Source organism: Colias eurytheme, chromosome 17, assembly GCF_061535395.1.
Source record: "Colias eurytheme isolate Ceu_HAF_F1 chromosome 17, ilColEury1 Martin Lab GWU primary, whole genome shotgun sequence".
In the NCBI taxonomy this organism is placed as follows: Eukaryota; Metazoa; Arthropoda; class Insecta; order Lepidoptera; family Pieridae; genus Colias; species Colias eurytheme.
The window spans coordinates 10,526,071-10,544,471 of NC_142996.1; the positions used below are offsets into that span (position 1 = coordinate 10,526,071).

General features: G+C 33.2%; 1 protein-coding gene across 1 annotated transcript; it reads right to left on the reverse strand.

The window, feature by feature from the left end:
- Positions 1–14,310: 14,310 nt before the first annotated feature.
- Positions 14,311–15,988, reverse strand: LOC149901473 (uncharacterized). The gene is made up of 2 exons (XM_090111867.1): positions 15,256–15,988; positions 14,311–14,795 (listed from the first exon to the last, which is right to left on the reverse strand). The coding sequence occupies exons 1-2, from the start codon at positions 15,345–15,347 to the stop codon at positions 14,396–14,398; spliced, it is 492 nt and encodes a 163-aa protein (XP_089967993.1). The 5' UTR covers positions 15,348–15,988; the 3' UTR covers positions 14,311–14,395.
- Between the last annotated feature and the right edge of the window lie 2,413 nt (positions 15,989–18,401).

An 18,401-nucleotide genomic window follows, 5' to 3' on the forward strand; every position in this document is an offset into this window, starting at 1 on the left:
GTACTTTTTATCCTGGAAAAATACGTAGAAAAAACTTATCTAGTATATTGTGTAATATTATGTAGGTATATAATGTACTTACGCATACTGCCTCTCCTTAGAGTGCTCATCAGTAGTTTCTTTGGACATTAAAGTACCTTTTTCGGTACGAGATCTCAGAGATCTAGAATGGAATAAACAAATGAAAAAAAAAACGAATTACTATAAGTTAGAATGTTACTATAGGATCTAGTCTGTGTAGCGAAAGAAACCTTAGAGCATCAAGCCAACCGGAGACGACACGCGCAATTCTTTCATTGTCAAAAAGTCTGTATGTGAAGACATCACGTGAAAACTACCGGTTCGATTTCGATGAAACTTAGTATAATATATACCTTATTATCCTGGGCGTAAAATAGGATACTTTTTATCCTGGAAAAATACGTAGAAAAAAAATTAATCTTAATTTTTCAGTTTTATCCATAGACGTTGTTCTGTAGAACCGCGACCACACGTTGCGTATTATTATAGGCCTAGCCGTATTTGGATCCAATAGATATTTATAAGATGTCATTGTCAGATTTACTCAAAATGGAGAAATAAACCATCCACGCGAAGACCGACTCGGAAGCTAGTCACGAATAAAAAGTTGTGCCTGACTTCAAAACATACCGGTTAAAAAAGTGTGAGAGATTATAAATCTATACAACATAAATTACATGATACTTATTACGAGGTAAAACTGTACTTTATCGGACGTCGAGTTGAAATGCGGAAATTTTTTTGTGGTTAGTTATTGTCCTATGGAACATAAATATGAAATTTCAGTTGACGGAATCTTTTACTTTTTGAGCTATCAATTTTTGAAAACCAGAAAATTACTAAAGAAAGTTACTTCATGTTGTATATGTTACGCATATTTATTGTTTGCAATTTGGGATATTTCGCTCCTGTTTTTACACGTTCACTGACATTAGCAAAATGGCGGTAGGATCGCGTCAACATGTTTTATATAACCGCTATGGACGGCGCACTATATGTTTTTAGGCCCGAAAAAGTGACATTCTTGTTTTATTGGAAATATCTAAGGAGCTTCTCCTTTTAAATGCACGAGTAGAACACCCAGAGGTCGGCCGCGAAAATTCCAATATTTTAAATATTTTTTTAAAAATCGTGTTTTTGAAATAAAACTCTGGGTGTTCTACTCGTGCATTTAAATGGAGAAGCTCCTTAGATATTTCCAATAAAACAAGAATGTCACTTTTTCGGGCCCAAAAACATGCGGCGGTCTCCTACTTTTGGCAGAGAGGAACGCCTGGCAATGGCCACTCCAGTTGGTTGTTGCTCTAAGGTAAATTATAAAATGAAAATAAAAATTATCATACTGATTTAGCTAGTCTATATCCCTGTTAAAGTAGATAATATCTAATTATTCCAAAATGTATTTTTTTATTATAAATGGGAACTTATTAAATACTTACGCAATATACTTTCGGATCTTCTTCACTTTAGGTAGGCTTCTTTTCCTAACTTTGCAATTTTTATTCGCCATTTTAATTAAATCACAACTTACAAAAAGTATTTATTTACAAACACTGTTTAAAAAAATAGGTTAGTATTGTGTACTTCAATACGAGTATTTTTTTTAACTAATTTCTATATTACACTTATTTTGAATATACTTAAATATTACATACGCGAGCGGCGACTACAACGTGGTCGGGAGCAAAACTAGCACAGGTCCTCCCTACATGACGTCCGGTTGGACTTTGGACTGGCGTGGTGCGCGCAGCGCGCGAGTCGTATTTTACGTATTTTATTTTATATAAAAAAAAAATAAGGGCTAAATTATAAATCTATCCAAAAATTTTACTGTAAAACCTGATTAGTAAATGAAATGTAAAATTTTCATAAAAATAGCGTTTCCCTAATTCGCATAAAACTGAAAATGCTTTCAAAATCGATGCTACTTCTGATTTTTTTTTTATCGAGTTAAATGTTTAATATTGTGTTTCTATCCAAAAATTCAACTAGATCAAACGTTTATCTGTAGGTACTATATATTTTTTAGGATTTTAAATATGATGATTTCTCTGAAAAAAACATGATTTAGAAACACGAATGTCGGACCATGGCCCCTTAAATTGATACGTATCTTTTAATCGGGCTTCTCTGTAACGACTAGCTCGAATCCAGTGTCCCTTTCCTACATTGTTAGAGCGAAAGATAGTTTTTACATCATCTGCATCCGTAAGAACTAACTTGATTCAGATGTTTGTTTTTCATTTGCCTTTATTGTTTTGTTGTAAACGACTTGTATACGTATTCCTAAACAATGGAACGTATAAACACGTTTGTAAATTTAATCAAATATTTGCAGATGTTTTCACTGTTGAGTGTTGCTTCAAAAATTGTATGTTGCGTGCAGACGAAATATAAAATATAGCCAAAAAGTATTAACGAAATATGATAGATCGAGTATTAATGGAAGTGTGAAAAGATAGGTGTAGGTACAGTTGAAGGTTACAGGTTATTTTTAGTAGGTACCTATTTGATCATATTTTTAGGATTGTAAAAATTTTAAATTATTGTATCTTAAAGTCATTGTTTGTTACACTGAACTCTCAAATGCACCTAAAAAATAAGAAACAATGACGAAATGAATGCAGTCAGATCGGGTATCGACATTGTTTAAAAATAATCTTGATTAATACATTTTTTTTAAATAATTGTAATTAACAAATAATTAATTATTAGTCCAACACTTATATCACTCGTCGTAGTTAAATCTTAGAATATTAAAGTTAAATCAATCGTGCGTCACTCAACTTAAAAAAAATATTTTCTAGTTTTTACGAGCACACGCTTGGACACTGGTCGCCATTTTTATAAGCAAACAGCTTCAAATGTGAATTAATTATTTAATTGAGTTTTAAAGCGATTGCAATAAACATAAAAAAACTGTCTGTATGTAATATATAAAAAAAAACAATATGAGGGAAACAGTATAGAGCACGAATCCGTAAAAAAAGTCTGTCGAAATAGCGAGTATAGATACTATTTTTAAATAAACATACGCAGTCGACGACACACATTCCTCCAGAACTTTATTTTGATTAATTTGGTTATAGTCCATTGAATGAGTCCCTCCAAGGGGGGTCTAGAGTGCGTGAGTTAGTAACGTAAGATGTTTCTTCGGAAACATGTCAAGAGTCCCTAGGTAATAAACATACTAAAACCCCGGGCCACTAGGAGGAGCCCCGGAGTGGGGGGAGGGGGGAAATGGGTCCATTTTTTCATTTTTCGCTTAAATCTCAAAAACGGTACATGTTAGAGAAAAACTTTCAAGCAAAAGTTGAAAGGCCATAAAATTATCTACAAGTTGTACCTGAATAAATTTTTTCCTATATCCTACCGTTTCTGAGTTATACGCAGTAAAACATGATTTTGGCTCAAACAATTTCAACATCAATCGATCAAAAAATATTTCTTTCTTCCAAAAAACTCAAATGTGCAACTTGTGACCAGTAATGATAGATTGCTCTTAATTAGTTCTATAATTGGTAAAATAAACACATTCCTCCATGGAAGCCTTTAGGAGGAATCGATTGTCAAAATATTATATTAGGGCAGTTTGAGTTACTGAACTTGATCTTTTTATTTTTTTCTTCCAAAAAACTCAAAAGTGCAACTTGTGACCGGTACAGATAGATTGCTCATAATTAGGTCTATCATTGCTAAAAATACCAGATTCCAGCACGGAGGCGTTTACGGGGAATTGAATTTTATCAGGGTAGTTACGATACATGAACTTTTTATTTTTTTGGTGGAATCTAGTATTTTTATCAATGATAGACCTAATTATGAGCAATCTATCTGTACTGGTCACAAGTTGCACTTTTGAGTTTTTTGGAAGAAAAAAATAAAAAGATCAAGTTCAGTAACTCAAACTACCCTAATATAGTATTTTGACAATCGATTCCTCCTAAAGGCTTCCATGGAGGAATGTGTTTATTTTACTAATTATAGAACTAATTAAGAGCAATCTAACAGTACCAGTCACAAGTTGCACTTTTGAGTTTTTTGGAAGTAAAAAATAAAAAGATCAAGTTCAGTAACTCAAACTACCCTAATATAGTATTTTGAAAATCGATTCCTCCTAAAGGCTTCCATGGAGGAATGTGTTTATTTTACTAATTATAGACCTAATTAAGAGCAATCTATCAGTATCGGTCACAAGTTGCACTTTTGAGTTTTTTTGGAGAAAAAAAATAAAAAGTTCAAGTATCGTAACTACCCTAATAAAATTCAATTCCCCGTAAACGCCTCCGTGTTGGAATCTGGTATTTTTATCAATGATAGACCCAATTATGAGCAATCTATCTGTACCGGTCACAAGTTGCACTTATGAGTTTTTTGGAAGAAAAAAATAAAAAGATCAAGTTCAGTAACTCAAACTACCATAATATAATATTTTGACAATCGATTCCTCCTAAAGGCTTCCATGGAGGAATGTGTTTATTTTAACAATTATAGACCTAATTAAGAGCAATCTATCAGTACCGGTCACAAGTTGCACTTTTGAGTTTTTTGGAAGAAAGAAATATTTTTTGATCGATTGATGTGGAAATTGTTTGAGCCAAAATCATGTTTTACTGCGTATAACTCAGAAACGGTAGGATATAGGAAAAAATGATTCAGGTACAACTTGTAGATAATTTTATGGCCTTTCAACTTTTCCTTGAAAGTTTTTCTCTAACATGTACCGTTTTTGAGATTTAAGCGAAAAATGAAAAAATGGACCCATTTTCCCTCTCCCCCAATCCGGGGCTCCTCCTAGTGGCCCGGGGTTTTAGTATGTTTATTACCTAGGGACTCTTGACATGTTTCCGAAGAAACATCTTACGTTACTAACTCACGCACTCTAGAACTTTTTATTCAATTATTAGATTGTACGACATTTTTCGACTCAGCAATTATTCTAAAAATAAAATCATTCTTATAAATGTGTAGCTGGGCTCTTATGGGTCTATATCAGATGTTCCAGATCTTTGATTTTTTTTAATCAACAGAAAATTTCCATCAGACGCAACAATTTTTGTTGACTTCACTCCTAAACATGTTAGAGTGTGATCTCAGGGTCCCTCATCATACATTCTAGATCTTCGAATTTGTATATTTATATTGCCCAGATAATACCTACACAACAAAATAACTTTCATTCAAAGCCGTCCAATAGTTCCGGAGATTGGCGTGTACAAACAAACAGACACATAGAGTTTTTTTAGAATTTACGGGAACAAACCTATCCAATGTCCTTTCTCAGGTCTCAAGCTATCTCTGTATCAAAGTTAGAGCTTAGAGAGCCAGACATACATACAGACAAACAGACAAAAATTCTATAAACTATGTACCAAACTCGCCTGGATAAACTTTCTCAAATGAATCTATAGTTTAGGTGGTCTGTTGCGGTTCTGCATCAGGTGTTTCAGTTTTCAAAATAAATTATTATTTTATATTTCCCGGATAATATAATAGTACCTACACAACAAAATAACTTTCATTCAAATCCGTCCAGTAGTTCCGGAGATTAGCGTGTACAAACAAACAGACAAACACAGACAGTTTTTTTTATTTACGGGATAAAACTCATCCTATGACCTTTCTCAGGTCTCAAGCTATATCTGCACCAAAATTAGAGCCCAGACATACATACAGACAGACATACAAAAATTCTAAAAACTATATTTATGTATAGATATGTACTACATATTACTATGTAATACAGATTATGAATATATTATATATATAGGTACATATACATATGTATATTATAAAAAAATACCTATTCAATGTAAGTACAGTTTTGACTTTCGTACGAATTTGTTATACCTATGTATAGATGTTATGTATGATTATCTAATACAGATTGTAAATATAATATATATATGTACTATTCACAACTATTTATTATTATTTACTGGAGCGAACATAGGATCTGCCTATAGTAATAATAATAATATAAATCTTTCTTGACTTGATTGATTGCACCGCGACTGTAAGAATTAGGTACCACTATGAATTTTATTTACCTATCTATAGTTGTTGCTGCTATCGCGTCAATACTCAGCCCGCGGAAATTATTTTACAGAAACTAAACTTTCTCAAATAGGTAAATCAAGACTTATCTTTTTATATTATAATTATTATTTATTAATATTATAACAATACTATTATAACTTACCTTCGACATTTAGTTATCTTTTCAATTTGAATCTTCTTTAGTTCTCGCTTCTTAAGTCTTTTCATTTTGTTGTTTACCATTTTCAACAAATCAATATTCGGCGTAATTATAAAACACGGCGCAGCAATTTTAGCGTGGTCTACTCGTCTCAACGGAGCGATAGCGTCTGATGTATGAAATAGAATTATGTTTTTAGCTCCCGGAACGTGCGATGGAAGATGATTTCTTGCGTAATTAAAAATATAGTAAGCGCCAAAAGTGTTTTATCGTGATTAAACCAAAACTAAAAGTAATTACACAAAATGCTCTGACAAATATCTTGCAAATGTTTTAATATAATTGTTTATGAAAAAAAAATCATAATAAGTATTACCATGTCCAATAAAAAACGTAAAAGTGTGAAATTTAGAGGTAACTTCGTGAATTTTTTCTATCGAGTCAATTTCAATATTTTATGTTTTTGATCTGACAATATAATCGAAAATATCATCAAGTTTTACATATATTTTATTTTTTATATTTGGTCTTGAATATTACACGTATCAACTAAAAGTTGATTGGAGATTTGACTTTATACGCGCGAGTCTTGTTAATCTTGGTGAAATGTATTTCAGTGGTATTTCACATGGATGAAGGACGCGAAAATTTGTCCAACCTAATTTCTAGTATAGTATATTATCACTGCTTATTTTTAAATCTATCTGTATGGCCATATCGTAGATTTGCTCATTTCATGAAATGATTGATCATTTCACGAAATGGTCGCATTTCATGAAATGGCCAACATAGATTGATCAGATCGTTAAATCGTCAACGTTTCACGATTTGGTCATCCACATTTGGCCACATCGTATAAAATATAGAGAGTCCATAAAATAAAAATAAAAAAAAAATTGGTTGTCTGTAAAGTCGGTTTACTGACGATAGTTGAACGTGACAACTTCCGATAGTGCTTCTTTGTCGCTTGTTCCGCGCTCTCGCTTGCACTTCAAGCCTTAGATGGAACGCCTCAGAGCGAGATAACGCCGCATGAGTCATGTTTTTTCGTGCGTGCAGCCGGCTCTATTGAATTTTAAGACGTTGTCACTTGTCACGTCAAAAAATTAAGAATATTTTAAGAACTTGTTTATTTCCATTTAAGTTAGTGCCGCGGCAGCGGCCGGTGAATGCCAGAAGCGAATGGTTTTTGCAAAAGAAAACAGTTAGGTTAGATTAGGTTAGACTACGGTAGGTACCACGGGCGAAGCCGGGGCGGACCGCTAGTAATTTAATAAAAATGTTATGTTCTGAAACATTATTTTAGATTCGATTTTATCATTTATGATACCTAATATAAAAAAAATATCTCAATGCCAATATTTTGTGGAGCAATGAGATATTAAAAAAACATTTTTCTTTGATTACTTACTTATAAAAATACAATAAAACTTTTATTGCTTTTTATAATGGAATATGTATAAATCTGTATACGAAGTTTAACTGTTATTAAAAATTAAAATATAATTATAATGTGTATTTAATTTCAAATTATTTTTCATTCAACGAATTGCTAACACGCGTTTAATAATATTATGATAGCTTGGCTTTTTATAGTTTTTATTCTTAAACAATTAGTGCTATTATTAAAATATACATTGAAAATAATTGCTGTTTTTTACACCACGGTGTCGATGCAATAAGGCTTAGAGCGTATACGCATTATGCGGGTAACCGCATTGCGGGTAGCCGTTCGGCTGACCGCAAGCACAATTATGTACGTAATATTCATTTCTATGCGCACTGTGCGGTCTGCGGTAGCCGCATCGCAGTGCGCATAGAAATGAATATTACGTACATAATTGTGCTTGCGGTCAGCCGGACGGCTACCCGCAATGCGGCTACCCGCATAGTGCGTATACGCTCTTATTATGCATAAATGAATTAAATATTATAATTATTTTTTTTACTTCTATTAGGATTTCATTTAAGTCATTAGTTTACATTGAATTGTTTATTTAAAAATATGTCTTAGTACTTAGTATATGTGAGGTTTGAATATTGTGATATGTATTTATGGATATTCATATATCAGATGTAACGACTTTTGTTGGATACCCATAAATCTCCAATTTTCAACATTTCATTTCATCGATATACTATGGCGCTAAGCCCTATACTACGCCCATAAATATCGACAGAATCCACGTTCTAGCAAATAATATCACCCAGCAACAACGAAGATTCAAAGCATAGGTACCATCTTATATACTTTTAATACTTATAAAAAAAACGCACCGTGCGTAAAGAGCCTAAGGAATCAACGAACCACTGCCATGCTAGCGGTCACGCGGCGGCCCGCGTGGTCCGACATGTGCCTACATCGCACACTCGGCGAAAACATATCCATAACTAAAACATATTGTATTGTACCTATTTCCTTGTTTAATTCATTTTTTAAATCGATGTTGATGACACATAAAATATATAATTCATGAAACTCTGTGTTGAATTTCTCTTTGTTTTGTGTGTTTTTTATCTAACTGTGACTAGATAAAATAACTGCATCGTATATGACAATAAAATATTAACTTATTATACATAAAACTTTTTAATTTTTACAATAAATGTAAGTAAGTAGGTAGTAAACATCCCAGATGAGTAGTTAGGTTTGATCGATTGTTGAATTGACACAAAAAATAAAAACTTGAAACATCAAAGTAAAAAAAACACGCCAATAATATTTTTTACGTTTTTTCTACACTTTTTAATTTTTATTATTAACCGATCTCAAAAAATTAAGAGGTTGTAATTTGTTCTTACGTTTTTAATTTTTTTATGTGGCTTTATAGCCTATAAGTTATTTTTATTTTCATGTGCTCTCATTAATTTTTTCGATATCTGAGGTTTTTTATTATTAGTACAGATATACACTTAATATTATATGCATATTTACATTGTTTCATTCTATTTCTTATTTTAAAGTAAACAAAAAATCGTAATCATAACCAAAATATGCTATTCAGTAATTTCGAATAGCGATTAAAACCATATTACGTCATAACTTCATAAGATTATTACAAAGCTAAACCTCTTTTCTTGTGAACTCAATATTCGAGTGCCTTTCACTCCGTTTCTTTCACTTGGCAACACTAATCTTTTAGCTGTTGCTATGTGCGTTTGACACAAGGCTGCGCGTACATTTGACTATTGTAACAAATTTTATTACCTGCATTTCCTTTTAACGAAAGTACGACTCCTTTTGACTTTAAGTTTATAATTTTTAATTTTTATTTAGTGTTTACGTACCTATTTTTTTTTTCTAAGTCTTTGAATGATAGTGATCATAAATTAATTGCACTAATACGTAATACCTACATTATAAGAACATATAACAAACATATGGAACTTACCTTACCGATGGTTACCTCATATTTTCTTTTCTCAAATAGAAAAAAACACTAATTTACAATATAATAAAATAATATAGCAACATAAAAGTTTACAGGTAAGCGCGGGCCAGCCCACTCTGTTACCATGTGCTTTTTGCACAATGATTCGGCAAACCTTGACTTGTCAGTTTTTTGCGGCATTATGTCACGGCCTCCACCAAGATTAATAATATACACATTCACTAATTGCGACTTTCGACTTTATTAGAATGTACTTGAGTCTATAATCAATCGATAGAGGGGCAGTTTTAATTGCGAAAAAGTTCCACGATTAGTTTTGGGACCTTGAACTTGAAATTGTTGTTTAACGGAGTTGCAGCGCGCTTTTTTATATTGTTTATTCTCTTTGGAGAGTGTTGAGTGTTTTATAACGCTACGACGGTTCTCTTTTACATGTTATGTATTGAATATTATTCAGTACTTACCTACGTATACAAATACGTGAGCATTGCTTTGTTTAGAAGCACTATATGAAGAAAAGTTAAAAAAATGTGTGCGTGTACTAGTCTACACACGTAAGAAGTGAAACTTCTTTATGACCTTATTTTTCTAAAAATAATTTACTAAGTATGTATATATGCAACTTTACAGAAATATGTCGTCGTGGTAGGGATAAGAAAAGATGGCGCGTAACGGAAAAATGTCACGCCCAACCCCGATAAAAAAGTTTCACTTCAAAAATGTTTTAAGTAGGAAGTAATAACTAATAAGTACCTAGGTATTTGAACTAGGGAGATGCCTCCGTACCTACCATAGTACCTCTAAAGAGATTATACTATGTACTTACTCAAATACACAAACTGCTCAGCACTATATTTTTAGTTGTATTGTGTAATATATAAGCTGTTGTATAACTGATTTGTTTATTTATTGGTTTTCAGAAACTGCTTATTGTAGAAGCTTGACTGACGCCCTCCCCTTGTTTGTGCTTTGTTCTCTGATGTTATACCTATTTGTTTATGGTTCTAAAATGAGTATTGTTTCCACATATCGAACTCTTTGGTGCTAACATGAGTTGGTAACATACTATGTATAAACTTATCAATTTTTAATCCGATACATTGTTCTTTATAAGTAAGTAATATTTATTTAAAGAGCTTAATCATTAATTTTTAACTAGCGACCCGCCCCGGCTTCGCAAGGGTACAATGGCGGCCGGCCGGTACGCTACGACCCGCAATTTTTAAATCTGTAATATCTTCGAAAATATTCACTTAAATAAATCATACGGTGTAAAGGGCCACATAGATCTATATAATCTATATAATAAATTAACTATGTATTCAAGGTATTTAATTGGTTAAGGATTAATGCTGTATTGGTTAAAACCGCTTCGAAAATTAGCCATTATTTGTCGTAAAAAGTTAATGACCAAAAAAGTTATTGTGGGTTATCCATAAGAGATAGACTATATACCATCACGGACTTTTCTATAGACCTTTTCAATGTGTACAATACTTAGTACAGTATATTGATAAAAGTGATAAAACTCGTAGGGTTCAGCCTGCATTTGCAATGTAAGCTGAAAAATGTAATTATTTACGACATCACATTAGAAACCTCAAAAATAACAGTACTTCTCCACTACTTAATGGATGTTATAATACATATAAACCTTCCTCTTGAATCACTCTATCTATTAAAAAAAACCGCATGATCCGTTGCGTAGTTTCAAAGATTTAAGCATACAAAGGGACATAGGGAAATAGGGACAGAAAAAGCGACTTTCTTTTATACTATGTAGTATGTAGTGATAACTAAAGCCTTATAACAATACAGCAATGCAACAGACCAACGCAATTATTTCGCAATTATCTACATATCGTTTGCACGATGCAGAATATATAAGTTTTTACACGTGTGTGTTGTTGACAAAGGGGGGTTTTTAAATGATTATTTTTGTTTTATGTATAGCTTATTTTAATTTAAAATAATCGAGTATTTTACGAAATAGCCAATAAAGTTATTTTATTATTAAAATTTTGAATCTACATAATCACGGGAAATGGAGAATAAGGTCAATTTACATACACACGACACCTAAGCATAGTATATAACACCAAATTGTTTACGTGTCAGCAGATATCGTAATAGAGCATCGAGATATATGTACTACGAGATATATGTGTACATATATCTCGATGTAATAGAGACTATTTTTTTGTAAAGTTTTAAATAGGTACCTACTAATTATTATTTTTAATTTCAATAAATATTTTTGGAATCGCTTCGTTAGTTTGTTTTCTGCTGACCTTGATATACCTACTATTTCTATCTTCCTGCATATTACAAGGAGACAAGGAGTCGTCGAATAACATGTAACTTTTCTTTGTTTATTCAATACTAGCTTTCCACCTGCGGCGTCGCCCGCTTTGCCTATAACCTAATAAATTATATTCTAAAACCTTCCTCGAGAACCACTCTATCTATCAAAACAAACCGCATCAAAATCCGTTGCGTAGTTTTAAAGATTTAAGCATAGGTACATAGAGACAACTTTGTTTTATACTACCTATGTAGTGAAGTATTAATATATTTCGGAGGCGTCTGTTTTAACCGACTTGAATAACAATTAGTGTGTTGTTTGTGACACTCGACATGCAAGCCGTGTTTCTTATTTATTACATATTACCGCAACTATTGTCTAAAACATTGTATAAATAATTAGAATAAGCTTGAAACTTCATCCGTGTTTGAGACTTCTTTGTGTACACTGTACAACATTTTATTGATTTTCAATATGTATTTGAAAATAAAATTCCTTATCAGCATTCAGCATCTTCTAAACAGTGGAAGTTGTGATAAAATTGGTCCAGTCGTAAAGGAGCGACGTTGCATTGGAGCAAGCAACTGATTTTTTTCCACAAGTCTATCAAATATTTAGTTTCATTAGTGCACAGTTAAGTACCTAATTGGAGTTTATAATCTATATATTTTATGTGAAGATGATATTATCATCTCATTTATATCATATTGTCATGAAAACAATGCCCAATATATCAATATTAAAACATATAAAATACAAAAAGCCTTCGACGAAAATTTCCTTAATGCAATAATTTAAGGATTACATACTCTTCCTTAATTAATAAAACACCTTATGGTCATGGCGCCTCGAATATTGTTGAAAATGTTAAATATATTCATTTCCTCGACTCAAAGATCGAAGGCCAAATTCGGAAAATAATATATTTTATAGAATGTTTATAATAGCATATCTTTACCGTCATAAAATTAATCGATTCAAAAATGACGTGGCATTAGTTTTTGTTTTACACTCATGCTCAAAAAATAAATGTTTTATATATTTTATTTGTACATATTAAAATCATGTTTGAAATGTTATTTCGTGAAAATTCACATATAAGAGAATTTCCCTTCAGCTTTCTAATTATTTATGAATTAGTGAAATAAATATATTTATGAGGTTAAAACAAAATAATCCAACGAGAGACCTTTTTAAGCGAAAAATATGTAATTTCCGCAAAGCTACATAAGTTCAAAGGGTCACAGATATCGGAATGAGCCAAATTACGTTATTCCACGTTACCTTACTTTATTTTAGTAGGTTAGGGTTGCTACTCACGAGAAATTAAATTTGTTGATAACACGAAAAGTTAAACTTCGCGATACTATCTATATTATGTTATTCTACTTAAAATTGAATAGAATCATTAATCTTTATTTTAATACTACCAAAAAATTATTTGAAATATAGGCGGTAAATGTTAAGTATTATTTTTTTAATCACACAAATTTTAACTCAATAAATCGTTTCCAACAACTCGATAACAATAAAACATTCGAGTGACAGCCCTATTGTACACATAAAATTCAAAGCAATTTTATTTGTGTAATGGTATCGCCCTGTACTCTGTTTCGCATGAATTTTCTGATATAAAAAGTTTATTAATAATAATAAATTTTATAAAAACGTGTTTACTGCGAAATTGCGTTCGTAACAGTTATTTTCTGTTGATAATGATGTTGAATGTCTAACTTATTATAGAAAATCCGTGTTATTTTTTACTGAGGATTTTTTTAAGAATCAGAATAAGTCAGAAACTAGAAAGACGAAAACGGTTCAAATCAAGCATCGTGATCGATTTTTTCTATTCTAAAAATTCGCATTTGAATGCTATATTAAAAACTAAATAAATGAATGCTATATTTAAAACTAAATAAAAAATATCAATTTTTTCTCTTTTAAATATCGTTTTATATTATGAGTAAAGCCGCTGGATTCACCTATACTAATATAGGAATAATTGAAAGCGACTGTAATTCTCATTAGCACCGAATATTAGTTACACAGTTAATAATTAATATTGCTCATTAGAAGAGGCTTTGCGGCGGCCATATTGATGTTTTCATATCGATTTGTGTTACTACGCGGCTGCTCGTAAACAAATATAACTATAGACTAGCTTGCTGTATGCGGCTTTGCCCGCACAAATGTTTATCCCATTCTAAACATTATTTTCTAAAGAAAGCGTAACTTATTTTCTTGTCACGGTCATTATTATAATTTTACTTGTTTCCATCGATCCATTTAATATCATTATTCATTCACCAATAGGCCAGACACTAAGCTAATGTAGATTAAAAATAAAGATAATACAATAAGGTTTTAATAGAAACAAAAGTAATATTCACCAATAATAATATATTTTAAAACATCAATTCATAACATACAATAATTAAGCTCAATTTTGATCTTAAACAATATAAAATTTCCAAACAATTAACCGTGTTTCTGTTCTGACAGATAAATGTGATTCTTGACGAAGTTGCACAAACTGCGTGGCAAGAAGTCGTCACAGGCTTTGACGAACTGGCTGAGAGTTATCCCCTGGCCTTCCTTACCGATATAGTTCCTGCGATCAATAATTTCATCAGTTTGTACGCCCTGGCTGGTCAGGATGTGAAGCGCCATGTGCGCGTCAGGGTTGTCAGTTTGCGTAGAGATGGTTCTAGTGGCCAGAGCAGGTAGATTCAGGGTTGGTATCGCGGACTTCTTGAGCAGAAGCTTGCCGTACATGCGATGCTCGAAGTGCAAGCTGCAGACGTGCATGTTCTTCAGCTGATCGACGTCTTTGCCGATCAGGTCGGGACGCTTGCACGCTAGCACCCAGAGGTGTATCCTGGAAAAGAATATGTCAATGTCACAATGGATTTCGTCGCAAAATGTTGAAGAATTATTTTTTTTTTTAACCGTGTTGCAGTTATTGGCCTAATGCGTATGGCAGAAGCAAAACAACAGGTTAAATAACTTTATGGGACTTTAGGACAATATAATGGGGAAATGTAACTTTTACCTCCTTCGTTAATGTCCGGCAAACAAAGTGTTATTTAGATTATATTCTGATTACCTAATTATTGCGTTATTCAGATTATATTCTAATTAGGTACCTAATTAAAGTGCTATTGGTAACAATTCTTAAATCCAGTGCAGAAAAATGTATAATAATAGCCATTGTTCCGTTCCAATGATAATAGTTTAATTTTTAATAATCTGCTCTATAATATACGTAATTGTATATTAAACTATGTAGACCTATCTATAACTTTATATCAATGATTTAAACAAGAGAAAATTTTGACCTTTCATCACGCGGGAACTGATGAAATCTCAAGCCCTTGTGTCTATGGGATGAAGAGTTGCATTGGAACACGGCGCAACTTGTATTCACCATTGTACGAGCAAAGCAGAGCGGTTCCACGAGCGGTGGCGGACCAAAACCACGTGTTGAATGCTGATCTCAACGTGCCAAGCAAATTGCGTCCTTGTGTCTTACACTTAAGAGTCTCGCTGCAAATTCTCCAATGAATAATTTACAGAAACGGTTGCTTAAGCGCTGTGACCAATTGATGCATTAGTAGCGCATGCATAACTAGTTGCCAAGCAAAGTTAGTGGCTCTGAAGTAGGCTGTCACGCGAAACACGCACTTTAAATTGTCACATTGCACGGCCCGCTCAGCTCGCTCCGGCTACGTGTTGATTGCGTAGCCTTATGTCACGCAAAACTCACTCTTATTCCCTCACCACTTATACGCAGCAAATCGGTCGAGTTTGTCGCGCAAGATGTGTGTAGTCGAACACTTTATTGTCACGCAAGATGTGTCACACTTTACGGTTAGGCTACAATATCGCCCTAGGTGCATCCCGCTTCGAGCGGGCTGTCCCGTAACTATAGCGACCGTAGCGAGCTGTCACGCACCGACCGATGTCACGTAGATTGTATTGTATACACGCGGTGTCACGCTATTTATGTGTCACGTTAGATAATGCGAGTCACGTCACTGGCAGCTCCCGGCCGACTGAGCAGCTACCCGGGCACCCCCCACCCCGCTGCAACCCGGCCACTCGATGCATCGCTATCAACTTCAAAACACGTATGATAAATAAGTTATGAAAATTTCCAATCCGTTTGTATCGATTTATTCCATTTCCCGGGAACTGGGCTATTTGCGATGTAAGCGGTGAAGTGCACGCCGGATATCGCAGTGAGGGTTCCGTAGTTGGGATATGATTTTCAATTTTGAATAGATTGTTCAAATTGCGAGAACTTAATGCAAACTACTTTACATTTTTAAATATTGTAAAACGGTATGTTCATCAATAAAAATAAATTACTAATGGTTAAAAATTTAAATTAGGTATGAGATTTTAGATGATATTTTTTCTACTTTTCAAAGATGATTTTTCTATTAACCCTCACAAAATTTTGTTATATCAAGATAAAACTATTACTTCTATTCAATTTCTATACATTAGGCGGGTTTTCACAATTAGGAGCAGACTTTTGCAACTTTTCTACGTCAAAGACACGTCCATATCGTCCAAAGCACTTGCTCTGTGCGGCTGCACAGAGCAAGTATCCTATTAATATAATAATATTATTTTCACACCAATCAACCAACGACATGGCGAGCTACTTCAAGAATAGATGTAAGCCATACCCTACTTAGCTATAACTATTGAACAAAGAACATTGTATCCTAATACCCACTTACACCAGAGATAATCCCACCTAGTTACAACTTACAGGCTTTAATTAGCATTCAGCAAGGTCTAGGTCATTTAGGCTTATCAGTTTAACCTTGGCGTTATCGGTGTTCACGCTTTTCGCTTGTAGTGAATGAATTTCGTGTATTAATGGCGGTATTTAGCGATTATATCCCCTCACGTGGGCAATAATGTGTCGTGAATGGAGATTAGGGAAATATATTATGTGCTGTGAACGGAAATTGTTTATGCTGGAGGATTGTGGAAAATGCTACAAATTCAGCTATAATGTGACGAATGAAGGCAGATTTGTGGCCAATTTAAATAATTGGGAGGGATTACAGGTTACAGGTAAGTAGGAAAAAAGAAACAAACAGATCCAGTTTCCTGAAATGTAAGGTAGAAAGCTTGTCTGGAGTGAAATCCAAACTTGTCAATAGATAATATATCTTTCGCATGGAACTAATTTGATGTTATTTATGTAATGTTATCATTGTTATGATCATGTCAGAAGGTCTATTTTGTGCTTGTCCATGAGTCTCTTTATGCTATGTTTTCAGAATATATGGTACCAGCCATATCCTAAATGATGGCAATGGCCTATGGCATACTGCTAATAAAGAAATGCACTACAAATACATTTTCTATAGTTAAAAAGGTATATAAACAAAAACAGTGGTCGCATCTATACATCTGACCATGGGAGTGACACTGCACGAAAGGCCGAAACAGTAATTACTGCAATATCGCTTCCTCTCCCGTTACTATGAGGATATCTGCAAGGCAACGTGTACAAACATGATCAATCCTTTAAGCTTTACAAAATCGGACTAGCAAGTACCAACTAGTCCTTGCTTCGTCCAGGTTTAAAAAATGACATACTTATTAATCATGTAACTTCCAGCACAGATTCTAGAACAAAGTTATCCATAAAACATTCATCTGTTCAAACATTATCGAAATGGGTGCAGTAGTTTCGGACACAGAAAGTTAGGTACAAAATTTATAGCCGAAAATGAATTGACTAAGTATATTATGTACTTAATTTAATTATGGTTTTAGTACAATAATTGTCATCAACAAAAACTAGTTTTCTATTGATTTTGGTAATTAAAGCTTTATTATTAGGAAGTTACAATATTTTATTCGTCTGGTCAACCCAAACGGAGCCGGGACGAGCGGCTAGTACTAAATAACACATGTATTCCATCCATAACATCTAGAAGGATACTTGAGCAAAGCCCCAAGATAAAAATAAACGCAATGATAAAATGTCTTGGCCTCAAGTTTAGACAAAGATAAATCTTACGAATGCATAATTGAATGCACAATAACAGTACTTGAAACTTTATATATTCAATTGTTTTCCTGAATCATATGTAGGGGCGTATTCAGAAAGAAAGCTTGAAACTTATAAGCGCTTATAAGTTTCAAGCTTTCTTTCTGAATACGCCCTTAGGTACTACTTCATATGAAATGTTAGTTTACGATTATTCTAAAAATAGAATTGTTAACAGTTTTGTTGTGTCTAGGACTCAATATTATAATCCGTATTAAAAAAACAGCGTGTGTACCGAGCGTGTCAGAAGTGAAACTTCTTTGTCAAGATTCAAAGATACCAAAATCGTCGCCACTCCATGACGTGTCAGTATTGCCATGACGCGAACTTGAAATTTTACTCTCAACGCGCCTATAGAAATTTAACTTTAAAAAAGTGTTAAGAATCAATATTACGAACGTC

Bases quoted from the DNA above. Each gene is read 5' to 3' on its own strand.
- LOC149901473 (XM_090111867.1), bottom strand. From the start codon at position 15,347: ATGGTGAATACAAGTTGCGCCGTGTTCCAATGCAACTCTTCATCCCAT. The intron at 14,796-15,255 runs GTCAAAATTTTC...ATTCTTTTCCAG, and splicing joins CAGTTCCCGCGTGATGAAAG to GATACACCTCTGGGTGCTAG.